The sequence below is a fragment of the Chiloscyllium punctatum genome, chromosome 9, assembly GCF_047496795.1.
Source record: "Chiloscyllium punctatum isolate Juve2018m chromosome 9, sChiPun1.3, whole genome shotgun sequence".
Lineage (NCBI taxonomy): Eukaryota > Metazoa > Chordata > Chondrichthyes > Orectolobiformes > Hemiscylliidae > Chiloscyllium > Chiloscyllium punctatum.
The window spans coordinates 75,720,539-75,742,471 of record NC_092747.1 but is presented as its reverse complement, the minus strand read 5'-3'; the positions used below and the strand labels follow the sequence as shown (position 1 = coordinate 75,742,471).

Below are 21,933 nucleotides of genomic sequence, written 5' to 3'. Positions count from 1 at the left end.
AAACAAATTGCTGGACAAACTCAGCAGGTCTGGCAGCACCTGTGGAAGGAAAGCAGACAATGTTGAGTCTCGTGACCCTTTTCCAAGTCTGAAGGGTCCAAGGACTCAAAATTAACTCTGCTTTCTCTCCACAGATGTCAGATCAATTGAGTTTCTCCAGCAATTGCCACGTAAATGCAACTCATTCATTCACATCAGAATTTTTAAGCAAGATTTGTTTCCTTTCAGCAATCAATGTTTGAGAATGACTGTATGTTTAGAATGTCATCACGATAAGGAAACCTGGAGCTCCCAAGACTATTCACCGAAAACAAAATGAGAACTATGTTTATATTTGGGCATGTCTAAAGTGATTCTCTTCTATTTTATACGTCCATATTTTCTACTGTTTGGGAGGTTACTGAATAAGTAACCTCTAACAGATGCAGTCTGTCTTTTTATACAAGGTTGTCATTAGTTCATTGAAGTATGAGGTACTTAATAAAAAAGGAAAAGGTTGTTCAATTGGACTTTGCAAAGTGTTGCTTTGTGAAATCCTCAGGTTAAACAATTTGAGTGAACACATCATTGCCAAGTAGGGAGGCAGTAGCTTTGCAGTATTGACAGTATCTGGCTAAAGACCCAGACTAAAGTTTTGAGGGAAAAGGTTTGAATTTGAATCGCACCATAGTGAATGATGAAATTCAATAAAATCTGTAATTAAAGCAGGTCTAATGGTGATTGTGTATAGGGTCATAGAGTTGTACAGCACAAAAATAGACCCTTCAATCCAGTTCATCCATACCAACCCAATATCCTAAATTGTTCTAGTTCCATTTGCCAGTATTTGGCCTGTGTTCCTCCAACACTTTCCTATTCATGTACCCACCCAGATGACTTTTAAATGTTACAATTATACCAGCCTCCACCACTTCCTCTGGCAGCCCATGCATCACCCTCTGCTTTAAAAACCACCAAGATCTCTTTTTAAATCTTCCCCTCTCACCATAAACCTATGCCCTCTAGTTTTGGACTCCCCTACCCTGGTGAAACTATCTTGGCTATTCACCATATCCATGTCATTCATGATTCTCTAAACCTCAATTCTGCAGAAAAAGATAACCCCAGCCTATTTAGCCATCTCAAACTTTTCTTAAATCCTCCAACTCTGGCAACATTGTAGAGCAATGTGAAGTGATCAAAATTTAATATAAAACAATTACAGCTCTTTCCTCTGCATGTTCAGTGCTAATATGCTTTTTTTTTGATATTCCCTAACCAGGCTGCTGCCAGGCACCAGTGTTCCCATTTGGTAAACACTCATGTAAATGAGTTCTTGCAGGTTGGTGGAGAAGTGGAGTGGCTAAATGGCTTGGAGTATGTCCCACAGAAACTGAAAAATATCAATGAAGTCAACAAAATCCTTGCACACAGACCTTGGCTGATCACAAAGGAGCACATCAAGGTAAATCTTCAACAGACATTTGAATTAATTGTAGGCTTCTGGTAAACTTCTATATTCAGGCATTGTATGTTCTGTAACTATATATCTGTACTGAATGAAAAACTGATTTATTTTTCATAAATCAATGGAGAAAATGCTGGCTTTGCAATTTGAGTAAAATGCTAACATAACATTATCTTAAATATTTGCTACCCTATATTATAATGCCAATAACTTGTTTTTTTTCTCTTCCATTTTACATTATATTTTTGGTAAATTGAGAAATTTTTTTTTGTTCCTCCACTGTGTACAAATTTCACTTCCTCTTCTCCTTAAAAATATCAGGAGTCTTTCATATGTCATTAGCTGAAGATAAACTTGTACCAGATAACCATAAAGTTCCCTATTACTGTTGATGAATTTTCTGTTGATTTTTCAACATCATTTGAATTTTCAAATGACAAATTGCAACCATTGTTTTAAATTGAGCTCAATGTTTTGTGTTTTTACATAAAAATATATTTTGTTATGGCAAAGAAATTGATTATTCATTCGCTCTTGTCCACTATCATCATTTAGCTTTTTCATACAAAGTGATGTATTCATGAACAGTGGATGATGGGAGAAATCGTACGACTCGCCAAGAAAAGGGAAGCATACATAAGGTCCAGGCAGTGAAGAACAGAATGTGGGAGAATAGGACCAGTCTTAAACAAGGAATCAAACGAGCTAAAAAGTCATGAAATAGTTCCAGCGAACAGAATTAAGGAGAATCCCAAAGCCTTTTATTCTTAGCGGGTAACTAGAGAAAGGACTGGTCCATTAAAGGATAAGGAAGGAAGTTTTTGTCAAATCTGAGAAAATGGGTGAGATGCTGAATGATCACTTTGGATCAGTGTTCACTGAGGAGAGGGACATGATGAATGTTGAGATTAGAGATAGAAGTTTGATTGCTCTGGATCACATTGACAGAAGTAGGGAAGATGTGTTGGGTAGGCTCGAGGTTAAGGTGACAAATCCCCAAGGACTGGATTGGGTCTATCACAGGTTGCTGAGGGAGGCAAGAGAGGAAATAGCTGGGCCCTGACATATCTTTGTAGCATCCTTAAACACAGGTGAGGTACCAAAGGACTGGAGGGTTGCTCATCTTGTCCCCCTGTACAAGAAGGGTAGTAGGGATATTTCAGGTAACTATAGACTAGTAAGCCTGATGTCACTGGTGGGAAAGTTGCAGGAGAGGGTTCTAAAGGGATATGATCTATTTATATTTAGAAAAGAGTGGGCTTATCGGTGATAGGCAACATGGTTTTGTGCAGGGGAGATCATGCCTTACCAACTTGAGAGTTCTTTTGAGGAAATGGCCAAGCTGGTAGATGATGGAAGGGCTGTAGACTTTAAGGCTTTTGATAAGTTCCCCATGGTAAACCTAATGGAGAAAGTGAAGGCACATGGTATGCAGGGATAAAGTCGGATAAAGAACTGGTTGAGCAACAGAAGACAGTAGTAGTTGAAGGGAGTTTCTCAAAATGGAGAAAGGTGACCAGTGGTGTTCCACAGGAATTGGTGGTGGGGCCACTGTTGTTTGTGATATACATAAATGATCTGGAAAAGGGCACTGTTAGTATGATCAGCAAGTTTGCAGATGACATGACGATTGGATTAGTAGAAAGCACAGGGGACTGTTAAAGAATACAGAAGAATATGGATAGACTGGACAGTTGGGCAGAGAAGTGGCAAATGGAGTTCAATCCAGGCAAATGTGAGGTGATGCATTTTGGGAAGTCCAATTCTAGAGTGAATTATACTGTAAATGGAAGAGCCTTGGGAAAAGTTGATGAGCAGAGAGATCTGGGAATTCAGTCCATTGTACCCTGAAGGTTACTGCACAATTGGATAGTGGTCAAGAAGGCATGGTATGCTTACCTTCATCGGATAGGGTATTGGGTATAAGAGCTGGCAGGTGATATTAAGATTGTACAAGATATTGATTTGGCCACATTTCAAATACTGTGTACAGTTCTGGTTGCCACATTACTGAAAGGATGTGGACGCTTTGGAGAGGGTGCAGAGAAAGTTTGAGGATGTTGGGATGTTGCCTGGTATGGAAGGTGCCAGCTACGAAGAGAGGTTGATTAGGTTAGCATTGTTTTCATTAGAAAAAAAAGATTTGAGGGGGCACCTGATTTGAGGTCTACAAAATCATGAAGGGTATAGATAGATAGGGTGGATAAGCTTTTCCCCAGGGTGAAGGATTCAATAACAAGGTCACGCTTTCAAAGGCAAGAGGTAAAAAGTTTTTAAGGGGGATACATGGGGCAAGTACCTTACCCAGAGGGTGGTAGGTGCCTGGAATGCATTGCCAGCAGAGGTAGTGGAGGCAGGCATGTTAGATTCTTTTAAGATGCATCTGGACAGATGCATGAGTAGGTGGGGAGCAGAGGGATGTAGATGCTTAAGAATTGGGCGACAGGTTTAGACAGTGGATTTGGATCAGCTCAGGCTTGGAGGGCTGTACATGTTCTTTGTTCTAGATAGTCATAGCTTTCTTAGCAACACTGACCAAACTTTAGAACAACAAACCAATGTAAACCTTTCCACTGAACCCACTGGAGATCCTCCCAAACAAATTGAATTGCAAATATCTAACTGAATTAAGATTGATTAATTACAACTTTAGTTTGGGTCCTCTAACAAAGTGGATGTACAAGAATATAGAAAATAGGAGTAGGAGAATGCCTTTTGAGTGTGCTTGTGCATTCAAATAGGTCATGGCTGATCTTCCATTTCAACCCATTTCCATTTTCCCAAATTCCCAGAGTACCATTGATGTTTTGAATATGTATCCAGTGATATCCACAACAGTAGAGAATTCCAAAGATATACAAGTCTTTGGAAACATATCTCTGTCTCATTCCTACATGGCTGACACTTAATTTCTGAAATTGACAGTGTGGGAATTCTTGGGGTCTTTAAACAATCAGGAGAAGCATCTCTTCAGATTTCCCCTATAAAACCTAAGAATTTCCCATATTTTGATGAGCTTATTTTGTGTTCTTTTAAATTCTAGATCACATGGGTCTAATCTACAGTCTCAAACTTTAAGGGGCATAAGGCAAACATTTTAATTGGAAAACATTTCTACTTTTAGTACTGGATGCTGGATAAGTGGTGTGAGAAATCAGAATTGGCTGAGTGAGGTGGTACTATGGTAGCGTTGGCTGTTGTCAGCATACGTATGGAATCTAATGTAATGTTTTGGGTAAAATTGCCAAGCGGCAACACAGATGAGAAATCAGAGGAAGCAATGGTTAGGTTCAGATTAGTTACACAGGATTATCATATAGTGTGGAGAGGGCAGCATTTATGCAGTGGTGGGGAGGGGATTGGGTGCTGGGGGAGAAAGGGTGTAGACAGTGTAGATTAAGTGATTGTTCTGCTGTTCTCATTCCAATGGTGTGTCTAACTGACAACCTGGAAAAAACAGTTCTTCTGGAACTGGAGAAGGGGGAAAGAGGTCATGCTGACAGCATGCAAAAAATAAAGCTTTTAAAGAAACAAAGCTAAAAGGAAAAAGAACGGGAGTGGGTTCATGATCTGAAGGTGTTGAACTCAATAGTAAATCCAGAAGATTGAAAAGTGTCTTGTCTGAAGAAGAGATGTTGTTCCTTTAAGTTTGTGCTGAATTCGTTGAAGTATTGCAGTATGCCAAGGATAAACAAAGTGGGCATGCGAGCAGGATGCAGTGTAAAATTACCAGCTGTGGAAAGGTCTAGGTCATGCTTGCATACGGACTGGAGGTGTTCCACAAAGTGGTTACCAGGTCTGGTTTCGGTTTTTCCAATAACTGACTAGGTCACTTTTGATGCAGCGAATGCAATACACAAGATTGGAGAAGGTACAAGTGAAATGCTGCTTCACCTGGAAAAATGTTAAGCCCTTGGATGGTGAGCAGGGAGGTGATGAAGGGGCAAGTGTTGCACCTTGTATGGTTACATAGGAAGGTATCATGGAGAGGGGGAGTGGTGTTGGTAGTCGAGGAATGAACTAGGGTGTCCTGGAGGAAAGGGTCCTTGCGAAATACAAATGGAGGATTGAGGGGAAGATTTGTTTGGTGGTATTCTGCTGAAGTTACCTGGAATGGCGGAGAATGATTCTTTGAACGCAGAGGCTGTTTGGATAGAAAGTCGGGATAAGGGGGACCCAATCATGTTGAAAGTGATAGGAAAGAGCAAGGGCGGAAGCATAGTTGATAGGTCAGATGCAGTTCAGGGTCTTTCAACTGTAGTGGGTGGGAAACTCTTTATGGAAGAAGGAAGCCATAGCAGCAGTGCTGTTTTGGAAAGTGGCATCATCTGAACAAATGCAATGTAGATGAAGCAACTGAGAGAATGGGATAGAATCCTTAGAGGACATGGGTGTGCAGAGCTGTAGGGAAGGTAGTGATGGGAGTTAGTGGATGGCAGTGGAAGTTTATTCCCCAAAATGGAAACTGTGGTCAAGGAAAGGAAGGGAAGTGTCAGAGATGGACCATATGAAAGTTAGTGAGGTGGAAATTTGAGGCAAAATGAATGCATTTTTCAAGGTCCAAATAGGAGCATGAAGTTGCACTGAAACAGTTGTTGAAAAGAATTGAGGTATCCTAACAAAGAGGTAGACATAAGCAGTACACATGTGGGTGCCCATAGCTGCTACTTTGACTTGGCAGAAGTGAGATGAATTAAAGTAGAGATTGGACTTGTTCTTTCTCCAAACAGTGAAGCAGAGAAAAGTGATAATGGATTGGCAGGCCTCTGGTTGAGGAAGAAGCTGAGAGTGCTCAGACCATCCTGTTAGGGAGTGGAGGGATAGAGGGATTGGACATTAAAGGTGAAGAGGTGGCAGTTGATATGGCAGAGGACACCAGAGGAATTGTGCATGTAGGTTAGCAGGTTCTGGACAAGTGGAGAGAGGATAGAGTCAAGGTAGGAGGAAATGAGCTCAGTAGGGCAGGAACAAGCTGTAATAATGGGCCTACCAGGAAAGTCTGTTTTATGGACATTGGGAAGGATGTAGAAGTGGACTATCAACTATAAGGTTGGAGGCAATTGTGGAGGGGATGATTTAGAGGTGATGAGGTTGGTGACAGTCCTGGCAATATTGGCTTGATGTTTGGATGTGGGGTCATGGGCCAGGGGAGGTAAGAAGTGTTACAGTTGACATTGAGCCTCTGCAAGGAAATATTCAGTGTGCCAGATTACAATGGTACCACACTTGCCGGTGGTTTGATAGCAAAGTTCGGGTTGGATCTGAAAGAGTGAAGTACAGCAATTTTAGAAGGGAACAGATTAGTATGGGTGAGAGGTATAAATGCTTCTCCTTTCACACTATGAATTCATAAGAGTCATCTGGACTCAAAACATTAGTTTTCTGTCTCTCCATGAGTGCTGCCTGATTTTCTGATTGCAGGATTAACTAGAATATATAGCATTGAAACTGGCCATTAGGCCTATACTTGTGTTTTTGCTCCATTTGCACCTCCTTGATCTTTTCTCGTCAAAGTCTAACATTATATACCTATTTAGTTCCTTTCATCTATTTGCTACAGTTAAATACTGTTTGCTTAACTTTCTCCCTGCTGAGTTCCATCTTCCTCCCAGTCTGAGAGAATAAACTGCTTAAGGATTCCCTTAAATTTCTTTGTGACCTATCATATGATGATGCTTCCTAGATAAACACTCCCCCCTCAGTGCTGAAGCATCTGCACTACTAAATTTTTTTCATAATTTTAAATACACTTGAGATTCAGCCAGTCAACCTTTTCCCTGATGATTTGTATCCATGCATTTCTGGTATCAGTCGTAAATGTTCACTGCACCCTTTCCATTTTTATTAATAACCTTTTCTTAATATGGCAACCACAGTGGTCTTTTGTTTACTCCACTTAACCAGACACAGTTTAATAAAAGTTCAATATAAATGCCCTTTCTTTAATGCTAATCATCCAGAAATAGCTTCTGGTGTTTGTTTTCAATTTGATTTTACACCTGGATTTATAAAATTACCTTCAAATTATGAACACCTCTTTTATATTTTTCAAGTTTATAATCCGTCTCTGAATCAATTATGTTGCCTATGTCTGTCTTTTGAGTGTTTCTGACTATATTTCAAAGTTTCAAAATTGTATAGTTTCAGTAAACAAAAACTAATTTTATGTTTTCATTTTTAGAATTTGCTTAAAACTGGGGAGAACAGCTGGTCTCTTGCTGAATTGGTCCATGCTATGGTCTTGTTAGCTCATTATCACGCATTGACCAGCTTTGTGTTTGGAAGTGGCATCAATCCAAAGATTGACCAAGATGGAGCACCAGCTGTCAGCAATTTCTGTCTGTGCAATGCCAGCAATGAGAACAACATGGAAGAAGTCACGTTGATGTACAACAGTCCTGGAGTTAGTGTATGAAAATAAGGATTCTAATTAGTTTTTATCCATAAGAATAGAACGAGAATTGGGATATTCAGCCCATTGAGTTTTCTCCATCATTCAATCATGTTCATGACTGAGATCTCAATCCCATCTCTTGCTTACGACCATAACCCTTCATCCTTTTACTATTCAAGAACCTATTTATCTCTGTCTTTGAAGGCCTCCATAGCCTTCTGTGGAAAAGAGTTCCACAGATTCTGTACACTCTCTGAAGAAATTTCTCCACATCTTAATTCTAAAAGGACTATCCCTTCATTCTGAGGTTGTACCCTTGGGTCCTAGTCTCTCTTTCATCTTTTCCACATCCATTCTATCCAGGCCTCTCAGTATTCTGCAAGTTTCAATGTGAGAGCCCCCTCAGCCTTCTAAACCCTGTTGAATACAGACCTAGAGTCTGCTCCTCATAGGACAAGACCTTCATAGAATGCCTACCATATAAACAGAGGCTTTTTGGCCCATCCAGCTCATAGTGACCCTCTGAAAATCATCCCACCCAGACCCATCCTATGACTTGGCATTTTCCACAGCTAACCCACCTAACCTATACATCCCTGAACACTAGGGCATTTTATCATGGTCAATCTACTTAACTTGCACATCTTTTTGACGGAGATAAAACCAGAGAACCCAGAGGGAACCCATACAGACACTGGAAGAATGCAAACTCCACAGACAGTTGCCTGAAGCTGGAATTGAACACCAGTCCCTGGCACTGGGAGGCAGCAGTGAACCACTGAGCCAAAGTGCTCTAAGTTAATTTGTTAAAATAGGCAACTAAAATCAGATCATATATTTAGTTTTGCTTAGTTTATCCTTTAAATTATAAAATTCCACATTTTTAATGATAAATGTTAATTAACTGCATAAGAAATAGTTTGTTGTTTTTAGAATATTCCATTCGTGTTAGATACACTAATTCTGCAACTAAGGAAGTGTTTCAAAACTGAGTGTTCATTTCCTTGTTCAGAAACTATTGGGATCCAATGGGTTTCTTTTTGTTTCATTCCTACTTTTACCTATGTTCTTCTTGCCATCTAGATTTTATGCTCATGTTAGACATTATTACAGATTTCCTATTTGTTTCGTTACTGACTGTTTTTTCTCCTCAGCTGGAATGAATGCATGTGAAATGATGCAGAATAGGATTATAAAGTTCATCCCCAAACATCCAGATCACATGGTCTAAACAAAAAGGATAGAATTTTTAAAGACAGTAGTTGATCCGCAGTTAAAAGAGCTATGTGCAGGTTTGGATGTCATTAAAGAAAGTGTATGGAAAGTTTTATTGATTTATGTCAGTTTAAAAGAGATTGTGAACATGCTTGGAAATATTAGTACTCTTCCTTTTTGCAACTGAAGTCTAAATGAGTTTTTATTAGTATTTTAAAAATTCTGTTTGAAGGATGAATATAAAGTTTTATTTTTGGAGAGGGTGCAGGGCGGGCAGTTATAGTCAGAGTCCTAGAGATGTACAGCACAGAAACAGACCCTTCAGTCCAACTCCTCCATGCTGACCACGTATCCCAACCCAGATTAGTCCTACCTGCCAGCACCTGGCCCATATCCCTCCAAACCCTTCCTATTCATATACCCATCCAAATGCCTTTTTAAATGTTGCAATTGTACCAGCCTCCTCCACTTCCTCTGGCAGCTCATTCCATACACGTACCACCCTCTGTGAAAATGTTGCCCCTTAAGTCTCTTTTATATCTTTTCCCTCTCACCCGAAACCTATGCCCTCTAGTTCTGGACTCCCTGACCCCAGGGAAATGTCTGTCTATTTATCCTAGCAATGCCCCTCAGATTTTATAAACCTTAATGCAGTCACCCTCCAGCCTCTGATGCTCCAGGGAAAATCGTACTAGCCTATTTAACCTCTCCAGAGAGCTCAAATCCTCCAACCCTGGCAACATCCTTGTAAATCTTTTCTGAACCCTTTTCAAGTTTCACAACATCTTTCCGATAGGAAGGAGACTGGAATTGCACACAATATTCCAACAGTGGCCTAACCAATGTCCTGTACAGCTGCAACCTGACCTCCCAACTCCTGTACTCAATACTCTGACCAATAAAGGAAAGCATACCAAATGCCTTCACTATCCTGCCTACCTGCAACTCCACTTTCAAGGAGCTATGAACCTGCTCTCCAAGGTCTTTGTTCAGCAACAGTCCTTAAACCTTACCGTTAAGTGTATAAGTCCTGCTAAGATTTGCTTTCCCAAAATTGGTGACCATTCATCAATTTAAACTCTAGGAGAAGAAAGGTTAAGGAAACTTCTAAGAAAATTCTATGTGCCAACATTTTATGCAAAGAATAATAGAGGCCAAGTTTATTACCCATCCTAACTTTGAAATTTCACTTATTTAATAACTTCCTTTCTTTTTATTGTTAGATCAAAGTATGTTTCATAAAAACGTAGAACATAGCAGCTGGAATCAGCCATTCAGCCCTTTTGAGCCATTCAATATGATGGCTGTTCGTCCAACTCAGTGTCCCATTCTCTCATTCTCCCTGTATCCTTTGATATCTTTAGCCCTAAGGACTAAATCTAACTTGGAGAAGACATTCAATATTTTGGTCTCAGTCACTTTTTTTCTGCAGAGAATTCTGCAGTCTAACCACTCTTTGGGTGAAGAAATTTCTGTTCCCCTCTGACCTAAATGGGCTGCTGCTCAGAATGTGACCTGTGGTTCTGGATAGCTCCGTCTTCAGGAAAATTCTTCCTGCTTTAATCTTGTCCAGTCCTGTTATAATTTTATAGGTTTGAGATTCCCCTCTCATTCTTCCAAACACTCGCAAACGTGGTCCTAATTAATTCAGGAGAAAGTGAGGACTGCAGATGCTGGAGATCAGAGCTGAAAATGTGTTGCTGGAAAAGCGCAGTAGGTCAGGCAGCATCCAAGGAGCAGGAGAATCAACGTTTCGAGCATTCCTGAAGAAGGGCTCATGCCCGAAACATCGATTCTCCTGCTCCTTGGATGCTGCCTGACCTCTGCGCTTTTCCAGCAACACACTTTCAGCTCCTAATTAATTCACTCATTAAAATGTTCAGCTTATCATCCCAGAATCGGTGCATAAACTATTGTTGCACTACCCCCATAAACCAGAACATCCTTGCTCTGATAAGGAGACCAAAACTGCACACAGTATTCCAGATATGTTCTTACCAATGCCCTGTATAATTGCAGTAAGACATCCTTGCTGTTGTATTCAAATCATCTGCTCTCCGGGTCAACTTACCGTCTCCATCACACGATGTGCTTGTATACTCAGTTTGAGCGACTATACAAGAATACCCAGGTCTCATTGCACCTCAGTCTTTATGAATCCATTACCATTCAGATAATTTGCCTTCCTGTGTTTGTGACCAAAGTGGATTATCCCGCATACATCCACATTGTACTTCATCTGCCTCAAATTTGCCCACTCACTCAACTTGCCAAATCACTATAGCATCACTGCATCCTCTTAGTTCATCCTGGCACAAAGATTTATCATCCTCAAGCTTGGCAATTGAATTTCCTGCACAGAAGCGGGTGTCTCATCACCAAGTCACCCTTTCCTTACTAGTGTACAGTACAGTGGCTGTGGCCAGCCAGGTCAGTCAGCCCTCAACTGAGGAGATTCTATTGTCCTGGTTTTATCCATATTACCTTTTTTCTGGAGTCAGTCGCCTGAACTGAGGAGATTCTAATTTTCTGGTTTTTGTATATACTTAGGCTTCAGATTGATTCCACTGGTCCAGGTTAACAATCCCAATCAAGAGTATCATCATCAACAACGTTGACCTGGTTCCAGTCATGACCTCCCTAAGTCCAGGAATGTAAGCCTGGTATCTTCTCTTGCAATGCTTTCGCCTCTGGTATGGTTTTTCCGAATCAGACTCGTCTTGGCTTGTCTTCAGTCTTGAGTCCAGACTGTGTCTGAAGAGCATCCTCCTCTTCTTCTGGGCAGTAACGACGTTGAGGCTGCATCTATTTCAGACTGGGGTTTCCTTGACACAAGATGGAGTGGGAGCACCTGTTTCTGCTGGCCCTTCTGGCTATTCTGAGGGGCCAGGTATATTTTGCTCCTGCCCTGTTTGTGAAGTAGTCTTTCAGGTGATCCACATGTTTGTTCAAGACTGTATCATCTACCTGAACTTTATAAGTCATGTGACCTGACCTTGCATCAACCTTGCCATGTACCCATACAAGGCCACTTCCATAGTTTGGGCACCAAAATTCATCCCCTGAAATTTTTTTTTCCTCTTGTTTAGAGGAGGCATTAGCATTCCTGCTGCCATTTTGCCACCCCTAGGGTCTCGGAATATCAGGTTTAAACTGGTGCAGACTCTTCTCCCTATCGGTGACTCTGCTGGAGCTATACCTATTTTTGCATGTGGAGTGTGTCTAAATCAAATAGGAATGAGGACAGTTTGGTCTCAGTTGGTGCTGTAGGCTGCTTCTTTAAGCCTGTCTTGAATATTTGGACCACTCATTCCACTAGACCTTAGAAACTACATGGATGGTACGGAGCAGTTGAATGCCATTGGACTTTAGGAAATATTTTAATTCCCTATTGGTAAATGATGTCCCATTTTCTCATGACCAATGCTTGCGGGAGTCAGTGTATCACTAATGATGCTCACAGCTTCTCAGTTGTCATTCCTGAGTTTGCTGAATGAACATTTTGCAGGTCCAACCACTTTGGGCGTCCACAATGACCAGGAACATTCATCCCATGAAAGGACCAACATAATTGATATGCAACTGGGTCCAGAGTTTACCCAGCCGTTCCCATTAATATGGGGGTGCTGCTGGTGGCAAGTTTTGGCTTTGTTAACATTTCGGGCACTCCCCCACTAACATCCTGGGAACCCCCAGATGACCTTGGTGGAGTTTGGCCAGTATCTGGTGGTTACCTTTGCTTGGATAAACACCCTTGCTCCCCATAGTAACATGTGATCCTCTCCAGTTATCTGGTGTTGCCAGATCCAGAAAGGTTTCAATCCTGGTTGCAAGAGCCCTTCTGTTTCCTCCATTTCCACCAGTTTAGATTGATTACTTAGTGTGGAAACTGGCCCTTCGGCCCAAACAAGTCCACACCGACCCGCCGAAGCGCAACCCACCCAGACCCATTCCCCTACATTTACCTCTTCACCTAACACTATGGGCAATTTAGCATAGCCAATTCATCTAACCTGCACATTTTTGGATTGTGGGAGGAAACCCACACAGACACTGGGCGAATGTGCAAACTCCACACAGTCAGCTGGGGCGGGAATTGAAGTTGTTCCAGTTATGTTGGGAAAGAATTTTGTGTCCACAATTGGATATTATCAGTGGTGACTAGAAAGGTGTCCAGAAAGTTTAAAACCAAAAGTGACTCTTCCAGAGAAGGCACCAACAGTCTAGTATCTGCCAGTGGGAGATGGCTCAAGGCATCCGCATTTAGCCACTTGGCTTCCTGGATGGTACTCTAACTTGTACTTGTATGCATCTGAGAATAGGGATCCAATACTGAATTCTACCAGAAGCTATGGGTGACACTCCTTGTCTCCCTTCAATAGCCCTAGCAGGTGTATGTGATCTGTTACTATGAAAAATTCACACCCATAAAGGTACTGGTGGAACTTCTTCACAAATGTGACTGCCAAACCTTCCTTCGCTATCTGAGCATATTTGCATTCAGCATCAGCCAAAGTCCGGGAAGCACGCACTATTGGCCATTCCTCTCTGGGCCACTGGTGAGCCAACACTACCCCCAATACTATACAGGGAGGTATTGCACATCAGCATGACTTCTAGCTTTGGATCAGAGATGATGGTTGCGTTTTCATTTCCATAAAGGCTGTTTCTTTGTGACCATTTCTGAGGCTGACCCCTTTTCAATAGTAGTTGTAAGGGTGCCAAGATGGACGGCAGGTTATGTATGAATTTTATGTAATAATTTACTAACCCAAGGAAATGCTGATGGATATGGGAGCCAGGGCTCCTTTGGTCACCCTCATTATGCTTCCAATGGGTGTAACCCAAGTAGGTCACTTGGGGTACCTAGAATACAGATTATTTTTTTCCCCCATCTAAGGCATATAACCACCTGGGAAAAATGTTTAAGCGTTATGTCCCAGTTGAAGTGCTCTTTATTGGTCTTCCCATTATCAGTATGTTATCCTGATAAATGACAACTTGGGCTAGCCCACAATGTTCTCCATGGTCCATTGAAAAAGAGTGCAGGCTGATACCCCAAAAGCAGTCTTGCAGTTGGTTCTGCTATAATGTGTGCCTTCAATGCAAATGGGCTTTAATGCAATTGAAGTTTGAATGTAATTTGTAGAACGTTAGCTTCCCTTCGCTGTATTGGCTATAAAGCGATTCCAGCTCCATTAGTTTACATGTTGCGACTATTGCACACTTTTCTTACCATTGCACGAGAATGGAACTATCACATTAAATCAGAACTCCATATAGGTATGAATTGTGACATACTTCTAGGAATTCTCATCTAGTTGCAATTGTAGGTAGGCATAGTTCATATCCAGCTTTGTAAAGGACAGTTTCTCTTTCCCCCCCCCCCCCTTTGCCAACTTTGCATCAAGTCCTCTATGCAAGGGATGGGGTATCTATCCAGCTGCAAGAAGCAGTTTACCATCTGCTTAAAATCCCCACAAAGGAGAACTTAGCCATCAGGACTCCCAATCAGTGGAACCTGTGCTGCCTATTCTGTAAACTGCACTCTCTCTAGCCTCCTGATTTCCATCTCTACTTTCTTCCATGAGGCAAATGGCACTGGGCGTGCCTTAAAAAATCTTGAAATTGCATCCTGGTCAACATGTAAAGTGACTTTGGCTCCTTTGATAGTCCTAACCTTGGAAAATCTCATCAGTATTTCACTGAGGCAGCCATTTTCCAATGAAAAAATGTTGAGCCTATCAAGGTGAATTTTGCTCTGATAGGCTTGGGCTCAAGACTTTTGCTACCATCAGTGGAAACTGCACCAAATGCTTCTCATAGACTGGTACCTAAGTTGTACCCTTAATCTGCAACTGTTCCCCACTGTATGTTCTCAGTCTGGTTGAGGCCTTCCATAAATTTTAAGGGTTGGAGTCCCAAGTAAATCGTGTTACAGACAGATTTCACAATCATACATACAGCTGTGCCAGTATCGAACTCCATGTGAACTGGGTGATCATTTAAACCAAGCATGAATATTAATTGACTCCAATTTTGGTGTCACTAAAGTAATTTATTTGTTCCAATCCACATGTAAGGGAGCTTTCCAGGGTCTGCATTCTCCTGAGTACCGGGGTATGATTTTTTTTTTCCTATTCGAGTCAGGCTTTATAGGATTCCTTTACTGTTTCCAGTCCGCACCCCACAGCAACTACAGTAGCTTGCCAGCCCAAATCATGAAGAAATGTTTCACCACTTGGCTGAGACTGTTTGTTGTGAAGTTTTGCTGTGGCTTAGCCTAGTGACCCTCTGCTAAGGACATGTCCTGTGTGAGGTTCTGTGATTGCCTACACTTAATGGTGTTCCCCAAGCTCAGTTGGGTAGGTGAGGATATCCACTTCCGTTGGGATGCCCTGTAGATCCATGCTCCACTTACCATATTTTCTAATGACCCAGCTGCAGTGCCTGTTTGAAGTCCAGTTGGGCTTCAGCTAGTAGGCCTTCTGCATGTTTGTCACTAATCCCATGTACCAAATGGTCTCCTTCAAGCTTAACCCAAAATCACATGCCTCGGTCAGTCATTGTAACCTTGTTAAAAATCCCGATACGGAATCCCCTGGTTCTCCAACAGTTGAATAAAACCAATAGCATCTGATTAGAGGAGGTCTGGGGTTTTAATATTTTTTAACCAACTGTCAACTATTGGAAGGTTTTACTGTCTGGTGGTTCTAGGGAAAATTAAGCCCCTTGTAACCAAAAATGTTGCGGGTCCACATGCAGTTAGAAGGATTACTCATTTCTTTTCATCTGCCCCAGTGTCATTTGGCTAGGAAAAAAAATATTGCATTCTTTCCACATACTGGGCCTAATCTTTGACAACAGGGTCAAATGAGTCAAGCTTCCTAAATAGAGGCATGATGCCAGAAATGCTTACCCCAACTCCAGTATGACAGTTGCAAGCGGATGTTATTTAATCACATCCTGTTTTCTACCGTCACCACTAAAATAACTGTACAGAGGCCGGTGGCCTGACACCAAATCACCCTTTATTTACTAGCTCACAATACAATGGCTGTGGCCAGCCAGCTTGGAATTAGTCCTCAACGGAGATGATTCAAAAGCCAGTTCCCCCACAAACAAATAAAACCAAACACTAATCCACAGTACGCTGGATTTCAGTCAGTCCCTGAATTGAGAATATTCTAATCTCTTGGTTATGCTTTTTCAAATCCTCAACTGAGGGGATTCCATTATCCTGGTTAAATTGGTCAGCCAAGGCCGTGATGATTGGCCCAGGTTAACAACTTCGATAAAGAACCTCTTGGTAAGGTCCGTCTTGTTCCAATCACTACATTGAAATTACATTCCATCCACACATCTAAATCATTAAAATATACAGAACAACCTTGATTATCCAAATGAGACGGGCAGGAAGTATTCTTTTTGGATAACTGTTCAGATAACATTTTTACGGGACCTTGAGATCTTGTTCAGATAATCCTAAATTTGGATAATTGACATTTAGATAACCAAGGTTGTTCTCTAGTATAAATAGCTGGGGTGCAAGCATTGATTGATTGGTGTGATACCTCACTGTTCACTGGCTGCCACTCAGGAAATGACTCATTTATTACTATCCTTTATTTCCTGTCTGCCAATCAGTTTTCTATCCATGTCAGTACACCACCCGTATCTGGAAAGATGATCAATACATTCACTATTTCTAGGACCACTTCCTTAAGTATCCCCTTTGGCTGTTTTATGATGCACCTCTATGGTAGGTTGACCTGTTGACCCAGAGGTAGGGAAACTACCATTGTGCTACAAAAGCAAGTCAGTGCACATGTGCAGTTTCTGTCATACTGAAGATTTGTGCAATTTTTTTATATTGAGCTGGTGACCTAATGTATTATCACTTACTCATCATTCACGCAAGTGCAGGCATTACATCCAGTTTGCAGCTATAGAATTCAGTATCATACATTTAATCACTTTTTTAATGTGCTCTAGCTCCCACCAAACTTTGCCAAGTGCTTAAGTGTTGTCCTTGTTGATCTCTCCCTTAAAATGTGTTTGCTCTTTTCCTAGAAGAATTTCTAGATACTGTCATTTAGGCCATTTTGGAGACACTTTTAAATTTACATACTGAAGTTTTTGACTGTAGTTAGGTGGTCATGGGTCTGCTACATAAACACTGGTAAATGAAAAGAAAACTTTTGGAAATGAAAGTACAAGCTGCTCGGAAATATCTATCTGAATCCTATCATGACTATTTTTTTGGGGCAGGGCAATCACTACTTTTAGGTGCACTAAATTATAGACCGTGATTTTGTATCTTGGAATGGCTGAAAGCTTTCTTAACACAGCATCTAAGAGGAAGATTGCTCATAAGAATCTGAGTTACTTACAAAACACAATATGAAGGACATGAAACTGACTTTTTTTTTCTTTCCTGTGTTAAAATTCTACACTAATTCTTTGGTAATTCCTTAAAACATGATTTTCTGTTCTATTCTTTCACACTTAACATCAAAATGCATCTCCTTAACCAAGACAGTACTTTCCAGTTTGTTTGTGCAATATTTCTGATACTGATGCCCTCTTGTATTTGTAATGTTGCACTAGGTTTATAGCCTATCATCCAGGTGACCTCTCAATAACTTTATTCTGCAGTTTCTAATTAAGCAAAAACATCTTAATAGCTGAAGTAATTTAAGGATTTACTATCTCAATTTTGGCCTGAATACCAAGTTCTGCAACTCAGTACAGTTCTAAAATGTTTCATAGACTTCAGATTCTGTCAGTGAATTGGAGGTTCTCATGGAGAGAATGAAGAAACTTCAGGAGGAAAATGAGGAAGAAGCATCACAAGAAGAGATGGCAACACGTTTTGAAAAAGAGAAAAAAGAGAGCCTTTTGGTAATTACTGGAGGTAATTCAATCTTTTATTTATAATCTTAAGCTTTTTAAAAATTTGTAACACTTGCAATTCTGCCTTTAAATATTTTTTTTCCCTAATTGATCAAAGTTGTGGTCTGAGTAATCTATAGAACAATCATACATGTTTTCACTTTGTATCTCCTTCTTGTCTATCTGACCTTGATCCCTAAAATAAGCTTGTAATCTGCATTGGGGTCAACTGCTCATCAAAGATATAGGGACGTATTGATAGAATGATTATTTTAATGGGAAATTAAAATTTATATGCATTGCTATGGAGGACCATAAAACATAGAATGCTACAGTGCAGTACAGGCACTTTAGGCCCTGATGTGCTGACCTGTGAAACTAATCTGAAGCCCATCTAACCTACACTATTTCATTTTTTGACCATATGTCTATCCAATGATCATTGAAATGCTCTTGAAATTGGCAAGTCTACTACTGTTGCAGGCACTGCATTCCACATTCCAACTACAGAGTAAAGAAACTACCTCTGAAATCTGTCCTAAATTTATAGCTATGCCCCTCCATGCTAGCCATGATCTGAGAAGAAAGGGTCTTACTGTCCACCCTACCTAACCGGCTGATTTATCTCATGTCTCCAACTAAATCACCTCTCCACCTTCTATTTAACGAAAACAGCCTCCAGTCCCTCAGCTTTTCCTCAAGACCTTCCCTCCCTACCAGGAAACATTCTAGTAAATCTCCTCTGAACCCTTTCCAAAGCTTCCATATCCTTCCTATAAGGCAGTGACCAGAACTGTACACAATACTCAAAGTGCAGCCGCACTAGAGTTTTGTACAGTTGCAGCATGACCTCATGGTTCTGGAACTCCATCCTTCCACTAATAAAAGCCAACACAGCATATGCCTTCTTAACAGTACTATCAACATGGGTGGCAACTTTCAGGGATCTATGCACATGGACACAGATCTCTCTGCTCATCTACACTATCATTGATCTTACCATTTGTCTAGTACTCTGCATTCCTGTTGCTCCTTCCAAAGCGAATCACCTCACACACTTTTCTGCATTATCTCAGCCCAGCTGGCAGCTTGTGTCCCTTTGTAACCTGCAATATTCTTCAGCACTATCCACAACTCGACCGACCTTAGTATCATCTGCAAATTTAGTAACCCATCCTTCTACGCTCTCATCCATGTCATTCATAAAAATGACAAAACAGTGAACCAAAAACAGTTCTTTTGGTACATGATGAGTAACTAAACTCCAGGGTGAATATTTCCCATCAACCACCAACCTCTTTCAGCTAGCCGATTTCTAATCCAAACTGCTAAATTGCTTTCAATCCCATGTCACTGTATTTTGTGCAATAGCCTACTGTGGTAAACCTTATCAAACACTTTACTGAAATCCATATACACCACATCAATTACCTTGCCCTCATCCACCTGTTTGGTCACCATCTCAAAGAACACAATAAGGTTTGTGAGGCACGATCTACCCTTCACAAAACAGTGTTGACAATCCCCAATCAACTTATTCCTTTCCAGATGATTATAAATCCTATCTGTTGTAGACATTTCCAACAACTTACCCACAAGTGAAGTAAGTCTTACTGGTCTATAATTACCAAGGTTGTCTCTACTCCCCTTCTTGAACAAGGGAACAACATTTGCTATCTGCCAGTCTTCTGGCACTCCTCCTGTAGACAATGATGGATGATTTTGGGATAGTGTAGGGGGACGAGCTGAGAATAGTTCACAGGTCAGCGCAACACCAAGGGCCGGAAGGGCCAGTTCCATGTTCTATAAAGATCAAAGCCAAAGGGTCTGCAATCTTCTCCCTGGCTTCACGAAGAATCCTAGGAAAGATCTAATCTGGCCCAGGGGACTCATATTTTCACACTTTCCAGAATTACTAACATCACCTCCTTGCAAAGCTCAATACCATCTAGTCTAGTTGCCTCTATCTCAGTAGTCTCCTCGACAACATTTTCATCAATATTCTCACTAGAAAAAGACCACATTCATTTAGTGCCTCCACTGTCCCTTCCGATTCCATACACAATGTCCCACCACTATCCTTGATTGGCTTTAATCTTACCCTAGTCATTCTTGCATTCCTGATATAGATATAGAAAGCATTCGGGTTTCCTTGATCTTATCTGCCAATGAATTCTCAAATCCCCTCTTGGCTCCTCAATGCTCTCTTTAGGTCTTTCCTGGCTAACCTGTAACTCTTAAGTGCCCTAACATAAGCCGCCTCCTTCCTCTTGACAAGAGATTCTATTTCTTTACTAAACCACGGCTCCCACACTTGACAACATCCTCCCTGCCTGACGGGTACATACTTATCAAAGATCTGTGGTTTATGTGCCTAGAATAAGCTCCACATTTCAATTGTGCCCACGCCTTATAGTTTTTCCCCATCTTATGCATCCTAAATCTTGCCTAATCACATCATCATTGCCAGCTATAACTCTTGCCCTGCATACCTCTCCCTTTGCATCACTAAAGTAAACATAACTGAATTGTGATCACTATCACCAAAGTGCTCACCTACCTCCCAAATCTAACACCTGGTTGGGTTCATTACCCAGTACCAAATCCAATGTGGCTTCACCCCTGGTTGGTCCCTCTAAGAGTGTGAGGAAATCCTCCTGTGCACATTGGACAAAAGGTGACTCATCTAAAGTACTTTATAGTATTCTCAGACAATACTTGAAAAGTTAAAGAACCCCCATGACAACTACCCTTGCTGTCTTGCTCCTAACTAGAATCATCTGCTACATTTTCCTTTACTTCTCTGGAACTATTCGGAGGCCTTTAGGAAACTCCCAACAACGTGACCGCTCCTTTTCTGTTTCTAACCTCAGCCTATACTACCACTGTAGATGAGCCCTCAAACATCCTTTTCTGCTGCTGTGTAATACTGTCCTTGATTACCAATTGGATGTAGGTTTGCTCGCTGAGCTGCAAGGTTCATTTCCAGACGTTTCATTACCTTACTAGGTAACAAACAAACTAGATGAGTTAGACCCCATCTACCACCCCTGAGAAAAGGAACAGGAAGTGACTTCACTACAGGAAATAACATCACCAACCCAAAGAAACCCAAAACATATAAATAGAAAGCAGGAATTTTCAGCATTGCTTCATCTGAGGCCCACTGAAGATGTTACATAGTAAGGTAACAAAACGTCTGGAAATAAACCTTGCAGCTCAGCGAGCAAACCTACGTCCAAAACCTCAACCTGAGCTACAAATCTTCTCAAAACACGCTTGATTACCAAAGCTACACCTTTTTACCATCTGTTCTTACTGAAACATCCAAATCCTAGAACCTGCAACAGCCATTCCTGTCTTTGCTCTATCCAAATCTTCAAAATGGCCATAACATCAAGTCCAAGGTATAAATACATGCTGCAAGTTCACCCACCTTATTTCAATGCTACTGATGTTGAAATAGAGACACACTTCAAACCAACTTCTTACTTGCTGATGCCCTCTTGTGACCGTGATACCTTTCTGATCTCACTACACTCAACCTCCTGTAAACTGGAACCTCAATTTAGGTTCCCATTTCTCTGCTAAATTTAAACATTCCTGGAGAGCATTAGGAAATTTTCTCCCCCAGGATATTGGTACCTCTCAGTTCGGGTGAAGACCATTCTGTTGGTAGAGATCCCACCTACCCCACAAAAAGCCCCAATTATCCATGAATCCAAAACCCTCCCACCTGCACCATGCCTGTAATCTCCTGTTTTTCTCTCTCTCTCTCTCCCTGCACGCTCGCTTGTTGGTACATATGTGGACCATGACTTGGGGTTGCTCTCCTCCCCCTCAAGGATCCCAAAAACACAATCACATACCCTGGCACCTCTGAGGCAACATGTCAACCACGAGTGTCTCTTATTCCAACAGAATCTCCAATCTTGTCGCCCTGACTATGGAGTCCCCAATGACTAATGCTCTGCTCCTCCCC

At 41.2% G+C, this 21,933-nt stretch overlaps 1 protein-coding gene across 5 annotated transcripts in view; it reads left to right on the top strand.

The window, feature by feature from the left end:
* Positions 1 to 21,933, top strand: part of LOC140481518 (sestrin-3-like) — a 178,454-nt gene that overhangs the window by 103,187 nt on the left and 53,334 nt on the right. For 4 of the 5 annotated variants that reach the window (XM_072577841.1, XM_072577842.1, XM_072577840.1 and 1 more), the window contains 3 exons: positions 1,262 to 1,444; positions 7,629 to 7,856; positions 17,829 to 17,973. In XM_072577841.1, the coding sequence (XP_072433942.1) occupies positions 1,262 to 1,444; positions 7,629 to 7,856; positions 17,829 to 17,973 (556 nt within the window). The remainder of the gene's footprint in view (positions 1 to 1,261; positions 1,445 to 7,628; positions 7,857 to 17,828; positions 17,974 to 21,933) is intronic. The other variant, XM_072577843.1, reaches the window with a different exon arrangement.